We start from the raw sequence: 18,601 nt of genomic DNA on the forward strand, positions 1-18,601 counted from the left end.
GGAGGGAGAGAGATCAAGGAAGCCCTCTCTGAGGAGGTGACCAGCTGGGAAGTGTTGGGGGAAAGGGTGACTTATCCCCAAGAGCAAGGGTCCTGAATTGTGTGAGGAATTGGTAGGAAGCCAGTGGGGCAGGAGGGCATAGGGTGGCTGGAGGCAGGGACAGCAGGGAAGTAAGTAAGGAGACACAGATCAGGGCCATGTGGACGATGGTGAGCACTTTGGCAGTTACTTTGAGTCACCTTGGGAGCCATGGGAAAATTTAGAGCAGGAGAGGGCCCTGATCTCGGTATTTTTTTTTTAAAGATTTTATTTATTTATTTGACAGAGAGAGATCGCAAGTAGAGAGGCAGGCAGAGAGAGAGAAAGGGAAGCAGGCTCTCCACTGAGCAGAGAGCCCCATACGGGACTCGATTCCAGGACCATGAGATCATGACCCGAGCCGAAGGCAGCAGCTCAACCCACCGAGCCACCCAGGCGTTCCCCATCTGGGTATTAAGAACTGTGGCCACGGGTGTGGAATGGTGGAGAGGGGGGGAGGCACAGAGCTGGAGAAGGCAGGGTCCCAGTCTACAGAAAAGGGGCACTGGGGGTGGACAGTGGCGGTGGGAGGGCCCAGCACAGCAAAGAGCCCAGGGAGGTGTGAAGAGGCCACCTTCCCACGAAGGGTGCGGCTTCCCTTTCACAGAAGGGGGTCATTTATCCAGCATCTGGGTGGGCCCACTGCATCTGGGGAATCTTCAAGGCTCATCTCTGCTGGCTTGGACAGCCAGGTTGTGGAGCACCCCCACCCAGGCGTTCCCCATCCCCCCACCCTGGCCCCACTGGCTGCACTTGCCCTGTGTGTGTCTTTGGTTGCAGCAAGCGGGAACCTTTCTGTCTCCCCAAGGAGCAGTGCGGGTAGAAGCCTCAGGGGTCCCCAAGGGGCTACATGGGGCTATGACCAGGCCTGGGTGCCCCTCTCCATCCCTCACTGGGCACCCCCCAATCCTCCCCTCATGGCTGAGTCAAAGGGCAGCCACCAATCCCAGCCCCCCCCCTTCCTGGCTAGAGCCTCTGGTCGGAGGGTGGGGGAGCTGGGCCTGGCCAGGAAACTCCTGGGAACTGGGAGTGGGGGTGTGGGGCCAGCTGGGACTGGCCCGTTGGAGAAGCGGAAGCCTGGGAGAGGCGTGGGAGAGTGACATAGACAAAGACAGCCAACGACTGAGAGAGACACAAGAGAGACCAGGGGAAAGAGAGACAGACCCCAGATCTGATGAATGAGATGCACACACAGAAAGCGACGGTACACTCATTCATTCATTCACTCACTCACTAGATAACTTACTGGGCCTGGGCTGTGCCCCTGCAGGGGGGGCCCTGCCTCCGTGGGGGCTGACCTTCTGGTGGGGACACAGCCCAGAAACATGTTAAATGAGTAAATCACATTGTTGGAAGCAATAAAGGTAGCAGAGACGGGGTGTGGGGGTGCCAGAACTTCCTCATTTGGGGAGAAGGAGGTTCCCACCAGAATCCTGCCTTCTCCTGCTCCTCCCCAACTCCCTCTAAGCCAGGTGTCAGAGCGGGGGAGGAGGGGATGCGAAGGCCCAGCGCCCGGGAGCCACCCGAAGGTGACTGCTGGGGTCCGGGGACTGAGGCTATCACCGCCTTGCTAAAGACCCCTCCTAACCTGCGCGCCCGGGGTCCGTCGCCGACGGGGCGTTCTTGGGGTGCATCTCGGAGTCTCAGCTGCAAGGTAGGCGGGAAGTGGGCAGGGACCAGTGTCCAGACCCCAGAGCACAGACGGGACCCCTCTGCTGGGGGGCAGGAAGAGGCTCAGGCTACGGCTGCCCCTGCTGAGAACCTCCCCTTCCCGCTTCTCCGGGTCCTCCCACCGCGACGGAGCGGTCCCTGGGAGAGCAGTTCAGGCCCGGAGGGGGGAGCCAAGGGCTCGCCGGTGCCAGTCGCCGACGGGGCGCGCTCCGGTGCCGCGGCGGGTGGCACAGGCTGGCAGCCATGGGCTGGGTGCCCGGGCCCCAAGGGGAGGGGGTTACCGCTGGCGACCGCCAGAGGTCCGCGTCGTGGGCCCTCCCCCTCGCCTGCCAGCTCCGGTCCCGCCCCCGGAGCCGGGTCCGCTCACTCTGCTCGGGGCAAAGCAACTGCCGCGGGCGCACGACCAGGGCGCGGGGGTGAGTGTACTGCGCTGGGTCTCCAGGGGCGCGGGGCTCAGTCCGGCCCGCAGGGGATTGCCCTGACCGCTCTCCCGGCCCCTCTGTTTGTATCTCCCCGGAAGCCTCAGGGGAAAGGGGTGGCGGGGGTGGGAGGGAAGGCGGCGACTCCCGGGCTGGATGCCGGGGGCCGGGGATAGGAATAGGGGCGCCTGGACTCCCTTGGCCTCGCCCTCTCCATCTCCCGGTCACACTGCAAGTTTCGCTACTTCAGTCCTATTTCCAGGAACTCAGAGGCTGTGAGCCTCTGGCTCTGTGTCCCCATCAGAGCGTCACCCGTGTCCGCACGGATCTGATGCCTCCCTCCCCGCAGCGTGGCTGAGTCCGTGACTCCCTGGGTCTGTATTCGCGCCAGGTTCCCCGAGGGCGACTGATGCCAGCCAGGGTGCATTTTTCCTTGCCCTGTGCAAATGAGGCCGTTCCACTTCCCAGCCTCGATTTTCTCATCCATTAAGTGGGACTCCCGCGACTGAGCATTTCTGAGGAGCTGTATTTGTGTTGAAACATGAAAACCTTCGTGTCCCCTTCTTATTCGAGGAACTTTTGAGTCAACGGTTTCCAGTCTGTAAACTGGGACTGAGAGCTGTGAGGGGATTAGAGGGTGAAGTCTTGGGCAGGAAGTATTATTACACTGTAATGACACGTGCGCCCCTCTGCAAAAGCCATCTGGATCCTGTCTGCTGCCCTTAGGCTCTGCCTCTCTAAAATGGGAGGGCAGACAACTTTCTCACATAGACTGTGAGGTTCCGGGTTCCTGGGCTGGCTGTAGGTGGAGGCTGTGAAATTGTGGCCTGAAGGAGTGGGTGAGACCCTCTCTGTGGCTGAATTTGGGTCACTGTGTGACTCTGGCTATGTTGCTCTGCTCCTGTGTGAATATATGTTCTTGTTTCCCCCTTGGGGTGCGACTGTGAGTACAAGTCATTGTCAACGTGTCACCGTATTCGTGTGTGCGTCCCTGTCTGCTTATGATTGAATCTGCCCCTGGATATCCCTGATTATGTGTGACTTACTAGTGTCCCTTTCCTGTGGGACTCTGTCCCCGTGTCCCCTCCTGATATTGGCGTGTCTTTGTGTCTGCCCCTCTCCATGGCCACCTCCTTTCCATCCCTAACTCCCTTTGAGCCCCGGGGTCAGTGTGGAGTGGTCGGCAGGGCCGCCTTCCCCAGGGCTGCGAGCCCCTACCGTGCCCACCTACCTCCCCAGGCCTCACGCTGTCCCTTACCTCTCCGCAGCCTCGGGGCAAGCGGCCCATGGAGTCGGGGCTGCTGCGGCCGGCGCCGGTGAGCGAGGTCATCGTCTTGCATTACAACTACACGGGCAAGCTTCGCGGCGCGCGCTACCAGCCGGGCGCGGGGCTGCGTGCCGACGCCGTCGTGTGCCTGGCGGTGTGCGCCCTCATCGTGCTCGAGAACTTGGCGGTGCTGTTCGTGCTGGGGCGCCACCCGCGCTTCCACGCGCCCATGTTCCTGCTCCTGGGCAGCCTGACGCTGTCCGACCTGCTGGCGGGCGCGGCCTATGCCGCCAACATCCTGCTGTCGGGGCCCCTCACGCTGCGCCTGTCGCCCGCGCTCTGGTTCGCCCGTGAAGGTGGCGTCTTCGTGGCGCTCGCCGCGTCCGTGCTGAGCCTCCTGGCCATCGCGCTCGAGCGCCGCCTCACCATGGCCCGCCGAGGACCCGCGCCCGCCGCGCGTCGGGGCCGCTCGCTCGCCATGGCGGCCGCCGCCTGGGGCGTGTCGCTGCTGCTCGGACTGCTGCCGGCGCTCGGCTGGAATTGTCTGGGCCGCCTGGACACCTGCTCCACCGTCCTGCCGCTCTACGCCAAGGCCTACGTGCTCTTCTGCGTGCTCGCCTTCCTCGGCATCCTGGCCGCCATCTGCGCGCTCTACGCGCACATCTACTGCCAGGTGCGCGCCAACGCGCGGCGCCTGCGGGGCCGCCCCGGGGCCGCGGGGGGCGCCGCGGGCCGCGCACGCCGCACGCCGCGCTCGCTGGCGCTGTTGCGCACGCTCAGCGTGGTGCTCCTGGCCTTCGTGGCGTGCTGGGGCCCCCTCTTCCTGCTGCTCTTGCTCGACGTGGCGTGCCCCGCACGCGCCTGCCCCGTGCTCTTGCAGGCCGACCCCTTCCTGGGCCTGGCCATGGCCAACTCGCTTCTGAACCCCATCATTTACACGCTCACCAACCGCGACCTGCGCTTCGCTCTCCTGCGCCTGGTCTGCTGCGGCCGCCGCCCCTGCCACAGAGGGCAGGACGCCTCCCAGGGCTCGGGGAGCCCCGCTGGGCCTTCGGAAGGCCTGAACCGCTGGCTGCCCCCTGGCTTGGATGGCAGCTCCAGCCGCTCCGAGCGCTCGTCCCCGCAGCGGGACGGGCTGGACACGAGCGTCTCCGCTGGCGGCCCTGGGGCGCCCACAGCCGCCCGGACCCTGGTACCCGCGCCGGCCGCCGACTGATGCCCTTTGGCCTGCCGTTACCCTCCCTAAGGGCCGTTTGGCAGACTTTTTCTTTTTAAATAAGGAATTGGTAGGAAAAGCAGCTGAAGATGGTGGCGGCAGAACAGACAAAGGGAAACGTGTTTTATTTATGCCAAACCTCAGAGCAGTAAAGTGAAACAGACAAAAATCGCGGCCCTCGTGGCATTGACATCCTGATGGGGAACACAGGCAATAACAGAGTGAAGAAATCATGGAGGCAATTCCAGCTACAGTACAGAGATGCCATGGTGGTCAGGGGATGCTTCGCTGCAGAAGTGTGACATATACTGTAAGCTGAGCCGTCATTGCCCTGGGAACACTTGAAAGAAGGGCGTTGCAGGGTGAGGGAACAGCAGTGCAAAGGTCCTGAGGCCACAGCATGCCTGTGCCTTCTCAGAAAAGCAAAGATCTCCTCCCGGCTGGACCAACAATGGAGGGGGGTGGTGGGAGGAAACACAGGCAGGAATATGATGGGGCAGAGTGGGCAGAGCCTTGTGGGCTCCCTGGAGGACTTTGCTTTTACTCTGAGTGAAGTGGGAGACAGACGTTGGACGTGATTTGCTTGAGATGTTCACAGATCTCTGTAAGGGGGAAGGTCGGAGCTAGAACAAGGTGAAAGTGCCTGCACTGGCCCAGAGGAGCAAGGATAGGGGCTCAGGCTATGTGGATTCTGAATAGATTTTGGAGACAGCATTACTGGAGACAGAATTACTGAGGAATTGAGTGTGGGCATGAGAGAAAGAAAAGAATCCAGTTAGGAGGAGGGAATGTTAAAGACACGGCGCCCTAAAGTAAAATTTGACTGTGGAAGACAGCCAGTTCCTATCTGAAACAAGATTTCTTTGAGTGTGGTGTCGTATCATAAAAAAATTAAAAACCTAATAAAATAATAACAATTACAGCTTACTGTGCGGGGCCAGTCATCCCCACAGTGGTAGGCCCAGGACACACCTTTTCCTCACCTTTACTGCAACTTTGCAAGGTAGCTTTCCTCACCCTGATTTGACAGATGAGCAGTGAGTACCTGGCCCAGTGTGGGAGCCAGGATACTAGTCCAGACTGCCAGGCTCCCAGGCCCTAAGGGGCGCAGGCCTAGACTAGTGTCTGGCTCCTTCAGAGGGGCATGGCAAGGGCAGACGCTCCCTCCCTGAGTGGTCTGCATTCTTGTCTGGGGGCGATACCAGGACTGTTTGTGCCCATAAAAGGCTCCAGGCATGCTGCCTCTGGGTACCGGCTGTCCCTAGACGCATTCCTGACCCCAGTGCAGCATTGCGGCCCGGGGGAGGGGTAGGGGGCTTTGGGCTCAAACTACCGCGCGCCACTTGCGGGAGACCCGTGTAACTGCAGGCAGCCGCAAAGACCCCAGTGTGTTTTGGGGGCCAAGGACTCACCCTGGGGGCCCGAGTGTCCACTGGCCACGCTCAGTAGTCCCTGCGGGCCACATGCATGGGAAACCAACCTATTTCCTGGAACACAAACACACTGAAACTGGGACGCTCCCAGGACTAGACCTAATTTCCCACTGGGCCTGGTGCCCCTGACCCCAGGCTCCTTTATCGTCTAAGGGAACCTGAAGCTCACTCCATTGTTTGGTTGTTTGATAGGATGATGGTAAAGGGATTTAGTCTCTTGTTCACATTTTACACAATTCGAAAAGCACCAGTTCCCCTTGTAGGACGTGATCGCTGTGGGGAATCCTTGGAAATTTCCAGAGCTATTCTGTGGATAAATGAGCTGACAGGTAAACACTTCTCTCTTTTTTTTATATATACAATTGTAGCACTGCTTTGCATCTTGCTTTTTCACTTAATAGTATATCTTGGAAACTGTTGCACACCCACAGATTTTGTACTCTCTTACCCTCTTAGTTGGCTCAGGCTGTCATAACAGACACCATTACCTGAGCAGTTGAAACAGCAGAGACTTACTTCTCACGGTTCTGGGGTTTAGAAGTCCAAGATGAACACACCAACTTTATCTAGTGCAAGTGAGGACTCTCTTCCTGGCTTGCACATGGCTACCTTCCTGCTGTGTCCTCTCTTGGCATAGAGAAATCAAGAAGCTCTCTGGTGTCTCTTCTTATAAGGGCTCAAATCCCATCATGGGGCCCCACCATGAATGGCCTCATCCTCCCCAAAGACCCATCTCCAAATACCATCGTGTTGGGGGGTAGGGATTCAACATATATTTCTTGTGGGGGAGCATAGGGGTTGACAATTCGATCCATAGCACTAAAATTTTTTTTAACTTTTTCTAATTTTTTAAATTTTTAAAAAATTTTATTTATTTATTTGCAAACAGAGAGAGAGAGATCACAAGTAGGCAGAGAGGAAGGCAGAGACAGAGAGGGAAGCAGGCTCCCTGCTGAGCAGAGAGCCTGACACGGGGCTCAGTCCCAGGACCATGAGATCATGACCTGAGCTGAAGGAAGAGACTTAACCCACTGAGGCACCCAGGCGCCCCCAATTTTTTTTTAATCGAGATAACATCCATAAGGCAGATGTCTTAATCCCTTTCACTGGCTGCATAATATTTCACAGCAGGGTTGTGCCCGCAACATATCACATCAGGATCCTATGGAGGGCGGTGGGGGTTGAGTCCAAGCCTTTGCCTTTATACACAGTACTGCGGTACATCCTCTTGCACGTGTGCGAGTGTACCTTGGATAAATCTCTACAAGTGGCATCGCTGGGTCACAGGGCCTGTAGGTTTGATTTTGAGGTATGAGAGTGCTTCAAATACATTCTAGGAAGGTGCTGGTTGCCTTAGAGCGGGGGCCACTTGGCATATTCGCTGACTGTGCTATGGCGCCCCTTCTGGAGCATCCTGGAACTGCAGCTTCACTCAACAGCACCCCCTTCCACCCTCTGGCTTGGATTTAGTCCTAGACTGAGTAGAGATGTTGAATCTTTAAAATGCACTCCTAAGGCTGGCAGAATCTTTTCTTAGACCAACAGCTTTTTAGCCTGGCATTTCCTTCGATTATTCGCCTAGTTTTCATTTAGATGGACTCTTTTTTTTTCTTTTAAAGAAGATTTAATATAGAGCATCTTTAGGAAACAGATTTCCCAAGTGCAGTTGAAATTTGGGTCAGTTTATCATCTAGCTTTTCAGGAATGAATGTATATCACATATGGCAAGAATTATTCCTATGAGATACTTGTTTTTTTAAGTTTTTGTGAAGCCATTTCATTAGAAAACTGTAAGTGTTGTATCCTTGGTTATGTCTCTTCAAAGATATATAGTCTTTCTTCAAAAAAAAGGGGGGGCGCCTGGGTGGCTCGATTGGTAAAGCCTCGGACTCTTGATTTCAGCTCAGGTCATGATCTCAGGGCCATGAGATGGAGCCCCACACTGGCCTCCTCCCTGAGCGTGGAGCCTGCTTAAGATTCTCTCCGGGCAGCTGGGTGGCCCAGTCATTGAGTGTCTGCTTCTGCTCAGGTCACAATCCCAGTGTCCTCGGATTGAGCCTGGCATCGGGCTCCCTGCTCAGTGAGGAGCCTGCTTCTCCCTCTCTTGCTCCCCCTGCTTGTGTTCCCTCTCTTGATGTCTCTCTGTCAAGTAAATAAATAAAATCTAAAAAAAAAAAAAAATCTTCCTCTCCCTTTGACCCTTCCCCTTCCCCCACTCATGCTCTGAAAAAAAATTTTTTTTAAGATTTTATTTATTTATTTGACAGACAGATCACAAGTAGGCAGAGAGGCAGGCAGAGAGGGGGAAGCAGGCTCCCCGCTGAGCAGAGACCCCCCCATGTGGGGCTCGATCCCAGGACCCTGGGATCATGACCTGAGCCGAAGGCAGAGGCTTTAACCCACTGAGCCACCCAGGCGCCCCTGAAAAAATTTTTTTAAATTATTTTGATTCCAGTGTAGTTACCATACAGTGTTGTATTAGTTTCAGGTGTTCAGTATAGTGATTCAATAATTCTATACATTACTCAGTGCTCATCATGATAAATGTACTCTTAATTAACCCCTTTCACCTATTCCAACCATCCCCCACCCACTTCCTCTCTGGTAACCAGCACTTTGTTCTCTATAGTTAAGAGTCTGTCTGTGGTTTGTCTCTCTCTCTCTTTTTTTTTTTTTTCTTCGTATTTTTTTAAGATAGGGAAGAGGGAGGGGCAGAGGGAGAGGGAGAAAGAATCTTTTTTTCCCCTTTCTCTCAAATATTTTATTTATTTATTTGACAGACAGAGATCACAAGTAGGCAGAGAGGCAGGCGGGGGGGGGGAACAGGATCCCCGCTGAGCAGAGAGTCCGATGTGGGGCTCGATCCCAGAACCCTGAGATCTTGACCTGAGCCAAAGGCAGAGGCTTAACCCACTGAGCCACCCAGGCGCCCCAAGGGAGAAAGAATCTTAAGCAGGCTCCTCCTCCAGCATGGAGCCTATTCTGGGGCTCATCTGACAACCCTGAGATCTTGACCTAAACTGAAATCAAGAGTCAGGTGCTTCACCAACTGAGTCACCCAGGAGCCCCAGCCTTTGTTTCTTAAGTTCCACACATGAGTGAAATCATATGGTACTCATCTTTCTCTGACTGGCTTATTTTGCTTAGCATTATACCCCCAGCTCCATCCATGTTGTTGCAAATGGCAAGATTTTATTCGTTTTTATGGCTGAATAATATTATAAGCATATGCCAAATCTTCTTTACCCATTCATCTATAGATGGACACTTGGGCTGCTTCCGTAGTTTGGCTTAGATGGGCTCTTTTATTTTTTTTTTAAGATTTTATTTATTTATTTGACAGACAGAGATCACAAATAGGCAGAGAGAGAGGAAAGGAAGCAGGCTCCCTGCTGAGCAGAGAGCCCCATGCCATGCGGGGCTCTATCCCAGGACTCTGGGTTCATGACCTGAGCCAAAGGCAGAGGCTTTAACCCACTGAGCCACCCAGGCGCCCCTAGATGAGCTCTTTTAAAAATAACTACATTAAAAGTTAACTTTATAAAATCAGTATAAATGGCAAATCAGTAGTATCTCTTGCATTGAAAAATAACAATGGTTCCTATGTCCTCCGGATCCCTAGCCGGTAGGTGCTAGTATTATTACCACTTTACAGGGAAAAAAATTGAAGCATAGACAGGTCGAGTTAGGGACCTGCCCTACAGAGCTAGAGAATGGCAGAGCCGGGCTTCAGACCCCTGTAGGCGAGCTTCATGCGCCTCTAGATTGGAGAGAACTAAAAAATTAAGACAAGGAGAAGCCAAGCGGGTATCCTGCGACCACTGGACCGTGAGGCCTGAACTGTGTGGGGTTAAAGGGAGAAAAGCGGGAACGCCTGGGTGGCTGAGTCCGTTAAGCATCTGTGTTGGGCTCAGGTCCTGATCTCAGGGTCCTGGGATGGAGTCTGGCATTGGAATCCTTGCTCAGCGGGGAGCCTGCTTCTCCCTCTGCCTGCCGCACCCCCCTGCTTCTGCTCTCTCCCATAAGGAGATAAATAAAATCTCTTTTAAAAGGTGGGGGAGGCGGGGAGGAAAGCGGGTCGGAGAGAGGAGTCATGCGCTGAGATGACGAAATCGAGCGGATGGAAGGGACAGTGCGAAGTGGGGACAGACCGGACCGCCCCCCCCAACCCAACCCGGGGCCTTGCGCCCTCGCCCACTCTTTGCCCAGGGGTGCCGGGCACCTGCGGGAAGGGCGGGGAATCGCGGCGCCTTCCCCACAGCGCCTCTCCGCCCTCTCCCCGCCTCCTTCCCGGCGGATCGGAGGCCAGCGCCCCCCCCCCGCCCCCGACGTCCAAGACCCCGAAAGCTTCGCCGCCCCAGGGCCAAGGTCCCCCGGCGGCTGACGCGCCATAGCGAAAGTTAAGCGGGAGCCGTTCCCGGCAGGGACGCGGACCCTCGGGTTTCCCGGAAGCTCCGCGCGCGGGTGGCACCACTGTGCCCGGAGCCGCCTTGGTGTCCCGGGCATTCCCCCCCCCCCCCCCCCCCCGCGGCAAGAGCTAGGAGTCTACGCGGCGGCCGAGGTGAGCTCGCCGGCCGCTAGGGCTGTCCACCGATCTCCAGTGCAGGCAGGGGCGCACCGGGCCTCGAACCCGAGGGTCTGATTCCCGGCGGCTCGGACCACGCGGCTGGGTGCGCCGCGCCGCAATGACAGCCGGAGTGGTCGCCGCGCGGGGGCAGCGCAGCTTGGTGACTGGCGGCGGGGGCGGGAGGAGCGGCCCCGCTGCCCTCCCAGCCGCGGGAGGCCGGGGGCCGCGGGGACTTTTATTCTGACACGGCCGGCGCCCGGCTCTGCTTAGTCATGGTGACCTGCGCGCGCTCCACGCCTCCCCCCGGCGCAGCGATGGAGGCGCCCGGGCCTGGGCGACGGAGGCGGAGCTCGCGCGCGGCCATGGCGGGGTGAGTGAGGCGGCCTGCGCCCGGGCTGTGCGAACGGCGGGCCGGGAGTGCGCCGGGGGTCGGGGAACGGGGCGCCGCGGGTCCGGTGGCCATGGGGTTCCCGCGGCCTCGCGGAGGACCAGGAGGGCGCGGCTCGAGTCCTCGGCTTTTGTTGGACGGCGCGACCCGAGGGGTGGCCCGGGAGCTACGCAAGCCGGGCGAGAGGCCCAGGGAGGGCCCCTCGGACCGAGGGCCCGGGAGCCCGGCGCGCTGGGGAGCTTGGTCTGCGCCCTGGGGTTGGCAGTGGAAAGGCCGCACGGCAGGGGTCACTTCCTCCCTTTCCAGGCCTTGGTGGCGGCTCTGGCAGGACATGCGCAGTCTCCCACTGATCGCTTCGTGGGGGAGAAGTGCCGAGTGTCCTAGGGGCACCGTTGACCGACTGGCGAGAGACCAAGAGGCAGGACAGGGGCCTCGGCCGGGGAGAGGCGGCCAAGCGGCGCCCTGGGCCCGGTGGAGGAGGGTGCTGGGGCAGGCACAGTGAAGTGGGCAGCCAGCCAGCCGCTCGCTTACTGACCCCAGAGCAGCGCCAGGCCCCAGGCAGGGCGTGGGGGAGGCACATGGGAGGGTGGGCACAGCCTTGACCTACACAGGGCTCCCTGCCTTCAGAAGCCCTGGCGCTGAGGGCCAGAGGCACGGGCCATCCCTCAACAAGCAAGCAGTGGAGGTCATTACGGTTTCTGACAAGTGCTGTGGTGAAATAAAATACGGAGGAGATGACTCTGCTGTGAGTCCGGGAAAGATAAGCGGAGAACCTGGGGGGCCTCTTGCAAATCCCCCTCTTCTCGCAGCCGGATCTTTCAAAACACAGCTCCTGCCCTGGCCCTCCAGACGCCACAGGTTTCTCTCTCCTTACACTTCTCCCTGACTCTCCAGATGGTCTCTCTCCTCCTGCCTCTGAGCCTTTGAACTTGCCATTCCCTCTGCCTGGAAAACCCCTTTCACGTGTACATCCTTCTTGTCTCAGCTCCAACAGAGCCTTGGATTACCCGATTGAAACTAACTGCCCCAAGTCACCCTGTCACAGTGCTGTTGTCCTTTTCTTGCCAACCCCAACGTGTCCTCAAGTCTCGCTTATTTTACTTATGGCCCGTCCCTCTCCAAGTGACATCTCCAGGGCGGCGCAGTTTATGTCTGCCTTTCTCCACTGCTGTGTCTCCAGTGCCTAGAACAGTGCCTGGCACACAGTAGATACTGTGAATGAGCTAGACATGCTCTGTTGGGAAGGGATAGAGCTGGTAGCTGGAACAGAGTGAGCAAAGCAAAGAGGCGGACAGAGGCTGACTGTGTAGGGTGGGACACTGCAGAGTTTGGTTTTCCTCTTCATGCCACAGGGAGTTGGGGGGGGGATTCTGAGCAAGGGGTCGTTGGGGGTACATCGTCCGACCTGTGTTTTAAGATGGACTCTTGGGCTCTGAGGCCGTGTGGCAGTTAGTGAGCACAAATGGACATTGCTTCATCTGGGCTTGGGAAGGAAAACTGGTCTAGGAGTCGCTTTATCTTAAAAAAAGGAGGCCTGACCCCCAGGCCCTGCCCCCAGCCCTGTGCTCTCCCTCCTCCAGGCCTCTGAGTGCCAGTGGTGGTGTTGTCCCTTGTCACCTGGAACCCCATGCAGCCAGAACCCAGGCCTAGCGGGGCTGGGGCCCGCACCCGATTCCTTCCCCTGAGGTCACAGCGCCCTGAGGGGGCAGGGGACACGGTGATGTACGCCTCCACCGAGTGCAAAGCCGAGGTGACGCCCTCCCAGCACGGCAACCGCACCTTCAGCTACACGCTGGAGGACCACACCAAGCAGGCCTTCGGCATTATGAACGAGCTGCGGCTCAGCCAGCAGCTGTGTGATGTCACACTGCAGGTCAAATACGAGGACGCGCCAGCTGCCCAGTTCATGGCTCACAAGGTGGTGCTGGCCTCATCTAGCCCCGTCTTCAAGGCCATGTTCACCAATGGGCTACGGGAGCAGGGCATGGAGGTGGTGTCCATTGAGGGCATCCACCCCAAGGTCATGGAGCGCCTCATTGAGTTTGCCTACACGGCCTCCATCTCCATGGGTGAGAAGTGCGTGCTCCACGTGATGAACGGTGCCGTCATGTACCAGATTGACAGCGTCGTCCGCGCCTGCAGCGACTTCCTCGTGCAGCAGCTGGACCCCAGCAACGCCATTGGCATTGCCAACTTTGCTGAACAGATCGGCTGTGCCGAGCTGCACCAGCGGGCCCGCGAATACATCTATATGCACTTCGGAGAGGTGAGTCGTTGGAGGAGACATGGGGTCTGGGCTTGGGGGCGGCATCAAAAGGACCAGGGACAGATGGACGGACATCCCTGTCTTCCCTCGAGATGGGAAGAGTCAGGTCAGGGAGCTGGAGAAGAATTGGGTTCTGAGGTCCTAGTCTACACATCTGGGGTGACTCTGGGAAACAGCTGAGGAAAGTGAGAACTTTCTGGGTCTGTCTCTGGGCTCCCCGACTTCTCTGGGGCCGAGAGTAGGGACAGGGTGCCGCGAATGCTGACAACTGCTCAACCCTGGGGTGCGCTAAAGGAGGGCCCGGTGTTTCAGACAGTCTGCAGATACTTCCTGAACACCCATGACATGCTGCCTACCTCACATGTGACCTTAGACATGTTTTCTCTGGTCCATGCAGTGTCGTCCTTACACTGTTGTTGGTTTCATTTTCGTTTTTAAGTGGAGGAAGTCGTGAGCAGAAAATAAGTGATTCCTTGTAAAATCGCAATGATGAGCCCAGATTCGTGGGTGGCGGGCACTAGAGGTTGTGGCCTCGGGGATGGCAATAATAATAAGTGTTTGTTGAGCACTTGCTGTGGGCCCACCCCTGTTCTAAGTGATTTCCATTCTTTAAATCACTGGACTTTCCCAACTATCCTATGAGGAAGCACCACCCTTAGCTGTGGCCCAGCAGGGCTGTACCCCAGGCCCCGTGCTTTAGGGAGTCCCATGCTTTAACGGGCCCTCCTGGAAATTTTCAAAGCCCTCCTCCAGTGGCTGGGATCAGCTGAGGTAGTTACCGTCCTGGTTTCTGTTTCTCTCCTTAAGGGCTGATGTTCTCCTTCCCTCTACCCCGCGTGTGGGCTTGACCAGATGCCCTGAGGAGGCTGGCGTTAGTCCTAGGGCCTATGGCTTCCAGAAAGGTGGTCTGTGAGCTGGGCTTTCCCGCAGGCCTGTGCGGTGTTTCTTTAAAGGGATTGCGTGGGCTTGGGGTACCAGAGTGTTGGTGACCGGCTGATGAGGGGCGGCTGAAATTATTTATATAGACTGGTGCCTGACAAGAAATATTTGCCTGGGGCCCTGTATGCCCTAGGAGTAGCCCAGCTGTGAGGTAGCTACTAATAGAGGAGGAGAACCAAGGCACGGAGCGTTGCCCAAGATCACCTAGTTAGAAAGAGAGGGCCAAGTTGCAGCTCAGCCTTCTTTCTTTAGAGCCTACACTTTTTCTAGAATATTCTGTGGCTATTATTTTTTCCTTTTTAGTCAATCTGCCCTTTTGAAAAAGTAATTTCGTTTAAAAAGTAACAATTGGGGCACCTGAGTAGCTCAGTGGGTTAAGCCTCTGCCTTCGGCTGGGGTCATGATCTCAGGGTCCTGGGATGATCGGGCTTTCTGCTCAGCAGGGGGCCTGCTTCTCCCCCACTCCTGCCGGTCTCTCTGCCTACTTGTGATCTGTGTCTGTCAAATAAATAAATAAATAAATAAAATCTTTTAAAAATTAAAAAAAAAAATAAGAAAAGGTAACAATCTTGGGGGCCTCTGGGTGGCTCAGTGGGTTAAGGCCTCTGCCTTCGGCTCAGGTCATGATCTCAGCGTCCTGGGATCGAGCCCCGCATCGGGCTCTCTGCTCGGCGGGGAGCCTGCTTCTTCCTCTCTCTCTCTGCCTGCCTCTCTGCCTATTTGTGATCTCTGTCTGTCAAGAAAAGGTAACAATCTTGTAGTTCAAGCACAAAATGATACAAAAAGGTACAAAGTACATTGTGTCTTTGCCCATTTGCCTGAGTACTTAGGTAGTATATGCCTGGCGTGGAGTCTTAACTCTAATCTTCACAAGCTATGAGGTTCACACTATTTGAGTCCCCGTTTTACAAAATAGGAAACTGAGATTGTGAGAGGCAGGTTGAGTGACTCGTCCGCAATCATACTGCCGTCGAGGGGAGTCAGCCTGTCACAGTAATGCCCTCCGCAGGTAGCCAAGCAAGAGGAGTTCTTCAACCTGTCCCATTGCCAGCTGGTGACGCTCATCAGCCGAGACGATCTGAACGTGCGCTGCGAGTCCGAGGTCTTTCACGCCTGCATCAACTGGGTCAAGTATGACTGCGAGCAGCGGCGCTTCTATGTGCAGGCGCTGCTCCGTGCTGTGCGCTGCCACTCGCTCACACCCCACTTCCTGCAGATGCAGCTGCAGAAGTGTGAGATCTTGCAGTCGGACTCCCGCTGCAAGGACTACCTGGTCAAGATCTTCCAGGAGCTCACCTTGCATAAGCCCACGCAGGTGATGCCCTGTCGGGCACCCAAAGTCGGCCGGCTCATCTACACCGCTGGTGGCTACTTCCGCCAGTCACTCAGCTACCTGGAGGCCTACAACCCCAGTGACGGCACCTGGCTCCGACTGGCAGACCTGCAGGTGCCTCGTAGTGGCCTGGCCGGCTGCGTCGTGGGTGGGCTGCTGTATGCTGTGGGCGGCCGGAACAACTCGCCCGACGGCAACACCGACTCCAATGCCCTGGACTGCTATAACCCCATGACCAACCAGTGGTCGCCGTGTGCCCCCATGAGCGTACCACGCAATCGGATTGGGGTTGGGGTCATCGATGGCCACATCTATGCCGTTGGTGGCTCCCATGGCTGCATCCACCACAACAGTGTGGAGAGGTGAGTGGCAGGGCCCAGAGGGGTGAGCTCTGAGGTTCCCATTGCTAACAGGTCCTAACCCACTGGGATTTGGGGATTCCCCCTGTTGTTAGGTGCCTATCTCTGCACTCTGCCTTCGGGGAGTGGAAGCCTCAGGTGAAGCTAAATCCATGGGAGATTTGTGGTCAGTGATGTTGGATGATGTGTCTGGGCCTGGGAATTGCTTACAGGGCTGTCACAAACCCATACAACTCCTGCAGATTTGGAAGGAGTTCTATCGGTTTGAAGTTGTTGTAAAATGCTAATTTTATTACAGCATGACACCTTACTGCCATCTGCCCCCAAACTGCTGTAATAAACGGATATATGAGGTCTTCTGTGTGGAAGGCGACACCTTGTGCAGTGCACAACCTGCACAACTGCATGGTGACCCTGTGTTAAGAGGCTGAGCAGTTTTGGCTTTCAACTTTTGCAGTCAGTCCTTCGCCTTCTCGTCTTCTAGAAGCATGATCCAGGATACAGTTCTCAGCTGGAGAACTTGTTAAAACAAACTTCCTAGCCCACTGCTAGAGATCTGGCATTGGTGGGTTTGGAGCAAGGCTAGGGAATGGGAATTTTTTTTTTTTTTAAGATTTTATTTATTTATTTGACAGAGAGCGAGCGAGAGCAGGAACATAAGCAGGGGGAGTGGGAGAGGGAGAAGCAGGCTCCCCGCTGAGCAGGGAGCCTGATGTGGGACTCGATCCTAAGACCCTGGGATCATGACCTGAGCCGAAGGCAGGTGCTTAACGACTGAGCCACCCAGGCGTCCCGGGAATGGGAATTTTAAACAAACAGCACACTTTGACAGAAACCATCCTGGGTGGTAGCCTAGTTGTTAGAATTAGGATTCTGGTGTCCTCGAAGGCTTGATCAGACCCCCAGCGCCACCTCCATGGTGACCGGGGACATGCCATTTCATCCCTCTGTGCTTCCGTCTTGTCATCTGAAGGTGATGGGGAAGTGGGAGAGGATAATGAGGACGACCTGTCCAACAGGCTAAGAGGGTTTTTGGGGAGCTAACAACACGCAGCGTGGGGCCTGGCAGTGGTGTATGGTGGAACCACCCTCAGCGTCCAGCAGACCGTGCAGGTAACCTTGAGCAGATGATGGCTGTGAACCTGTTTCCTCAGAGACAAGCTACGAGGAGTAAAGAGTTCAAGTGCATAAAGAACAGGTAGCATGTCGGGGCATAGTGTTCCATACAGGTCAGCTGTGATCGCCATTGTCGTTATTATGCCCTTGCAGGTATGAGCCAGAGCGGGACGAGTGGCACTTGGTGGCCCCAATGCTGACTCGAAGGATCGGGGTGGGGGTGGCTGTCCTCAACCGCTTGCTCTATGCCGTCGGGGGCTTCGATGGAACAAACCGCCTCAACTCAGCCGAGTGTTACTACCCAGAGAGAGATGAGTGGCGAATGATCACACCCATGAACACCATCCGAAGTGGGGCAGGTGGGTGGGGGCTGCCGGGAAGGGAGCTTGGAGGAACCCCCTCCCACCCCGGGGAATGAAGCTCGGCAAGGCCTGGGGGAGGCTTCCTGTTTCAGTCTTAAACGCTGCGCCACGCCCAGGAGAGCTAGATCCCGACCGTCTGAGCTCTTCTCTTCCAGCTGTGTTTCTGAAGGGTGCCCCGGAAGAGGGGAGAGGGGAGAGGGGAGGGCGCCCCCAAGAAGGCGGCGCCTGGGGTCCCCAGCACCAGGCCCTGGAGTCACTCTCTTTGCATGGTACGGTTTAGGAGTCTGTGTCTTGCACAACTGTATCTATGCTGCGGGGGGCTACGATGGTCAGGACCAGCTGAACAGCGTGGAGCGCTATGACGTGGAGACAGAAACGTGGACTTTTGTAGCTCCCATGAAGCATCGGCGAAGCGCCCTGGGGATTACTGTGCACCAGGGCAGGATCTACGTTCTCGGTGAGGCCCTGGGGGCGGGGACCTGGGTGGAGAAGTCCGATTAACCCCATCTTTGGGGCCGGGCCCAGATCCCCATAGGAGGGCTTCTTGCGGTTCCTTCTCCCTCTTTCTTTCCTCCGCCCTCAGAGGGGGTGACTGCCTCCTCTGCTCTCCCTGCAGGAGGCTACGATGGTCACACGTTTCTGGACAGTGTGGAGTGTTACGACCCAGACACAGACACCTGGAGTGAGGTGACCCACATGACATCTGGCCGGAGTGGGGTGGGTGTTGCTGTCACCATGGAACCCTGCCGGAAGCAGATCGACCAGCAGAACTGTACCTGTTGAGCCACTTGTGTTTCTTGGGCAAAAAAATGGTCTGATCGAGAGTATTGTTGTTTTTGTACAAAAACAGGGACAAAAGAAAAGGCAGCAGTGCAAATGCTTATCCTCCAAGAAGGGAGGCTGAGATGCCTCAGTGTTCAGATGACAACTAGAAAGAAAAGAAAGCCACAGCAGGAACCCATGGGCCTGTCAGAGTTGTCCCAGGAAAGTCCAAGAGAGCCTTCCTGGGAGGGGGGCGCGTGAAGGCCAGGCTCCCAGGAGAGAGGCCTCTGCACCCGCTACTCTGAGAGTAGGCCTGGGTCCCAAACCAGCAGCCGCCACCTCCCTTTGGGGTGAAAACAGGTGCTGAGGTCAGGCGGGGGTTTTATTCCTTGTGTCTTTGTGGTTGGTTCCTGGAGGCCTGGGAA

The 18,601-nt window shown here is 56.6% G+C and overlaps 2 protein-coding genes across 4 annotated transcripts; both read left to right on the forward strand.

The window, feature by feature from the left end:
- The first annotated feature begins 1,555 nt into the window (after positions 1-1,555).
- Positions 1,556-5,535, forward strand: S1PR5 (sphingosine-1-phosphate receptor 5). Its single transcript, XM_080820671.1, has 2 exons — positions 1,556-1,732; positions 3,437-5,535. Exons 1-2 carry the CDS (start codon positions 1,574-1,576, stop codon positions 4,649-4,651), a joined length of 1,374 nt encoding a protein of 457 aa, XP_080676797.1. The 5' UTR covers positions 1,556-1,573; the 3' UTR covers positions 4,652-5,535.
- A 4,876-nt stretch (positions 5,536-10,411) lies between these two features.
- Positions 10,412-18,238, forward strand: KEAP1 (kelch like ECH associated protein 1). Of its 3 annotated transcripts, none has more exons than XM_080806646.1 (6): positions 10,412-10,645; positions 12,620-13,305; positions 15,254-15,939; positions 17,206-17,411; positions 17,695-17,871; positions 18,031-18,238. In XM_080806646.1, the coding sequence occupies exons 2-6, from the start codon at positions 12,667-12,669 to the stop codon at positions 18,195-18,197; spliced, it is 1,875 nt and encodes a 624-aa protein (XP_080662772.1). In that variant the 5' UTR covers positions 10,412-10,645; positions 12,620-12,666; the 3' UTR covers positions 18,198-18,238. The 3 variants fall into 3 exon arrangements, with proteins under 3 accessions (XP_080662772.1, XP_080662770.1, XP_080662771.1); XM_080806644.1 differs by having other exon boundaries at positions 10,617-11,021; XM_080806645.1 differs by lacking the exon at positions 10,412-10,645 and adding an exon at positions 10,947-11,021 and having other exon boundaries at positions 12,598-13,305.
- The last annotated feature ends 363 nt before the right edge of the window (positions 18,239-18,601 follow it).

This window comes from Martes martes (genome assembly GCF_963455335.1).
Source record: "Martes martes genome assembly, chromosome: 1".
Lineage (NCBI taxonomy): Eukaryota > Metazoa > Chordata > Mammalia > Carnivora > Mustelidae > Martes > Martes martes.

Excerpts from the sequence above, each read along its gene's own strand:
- S1PR5 (XM_080820671.1), top strand. The coding sequence starts at position 1,574 with ATGCGAAGGCCCAGCGCCCGGGAGCCACCCGAAGGTGACTGCTGGGGT. Across the intron at positions 1,733-3,436 it reads CTCGGAGTCTCAGCTGCAAG|CCTCGGGGCAAGCGGCCCAT; the intron begins GTAGGCGGGAAG and ends ACCTCTCCGCAG.
- KEAP1 (XM_080806646.1), top strand. The coding sequence starts at position 12,667 with ATGCAGCCAGAACCCAGGCCTAGCGGGGCTGGGGCCCGCACCCGATTC. Across the intron at positions 13,306-15,253 it reads TCTATATGCACTTCGGAGAG|GTAGCCAAGCAAGAGGAGTT; the intron begins GTGAGTCGTTGG and ends TGCCCTCCGCAG. Across the intron at positions 15,940-17,205 it reads CACCACAACAGTGTGGAGAG|GTATGAGCCAGAGCGGGACG; the intron begins GTGAGTGGCAGG and ends ATGCCCTTGCAG.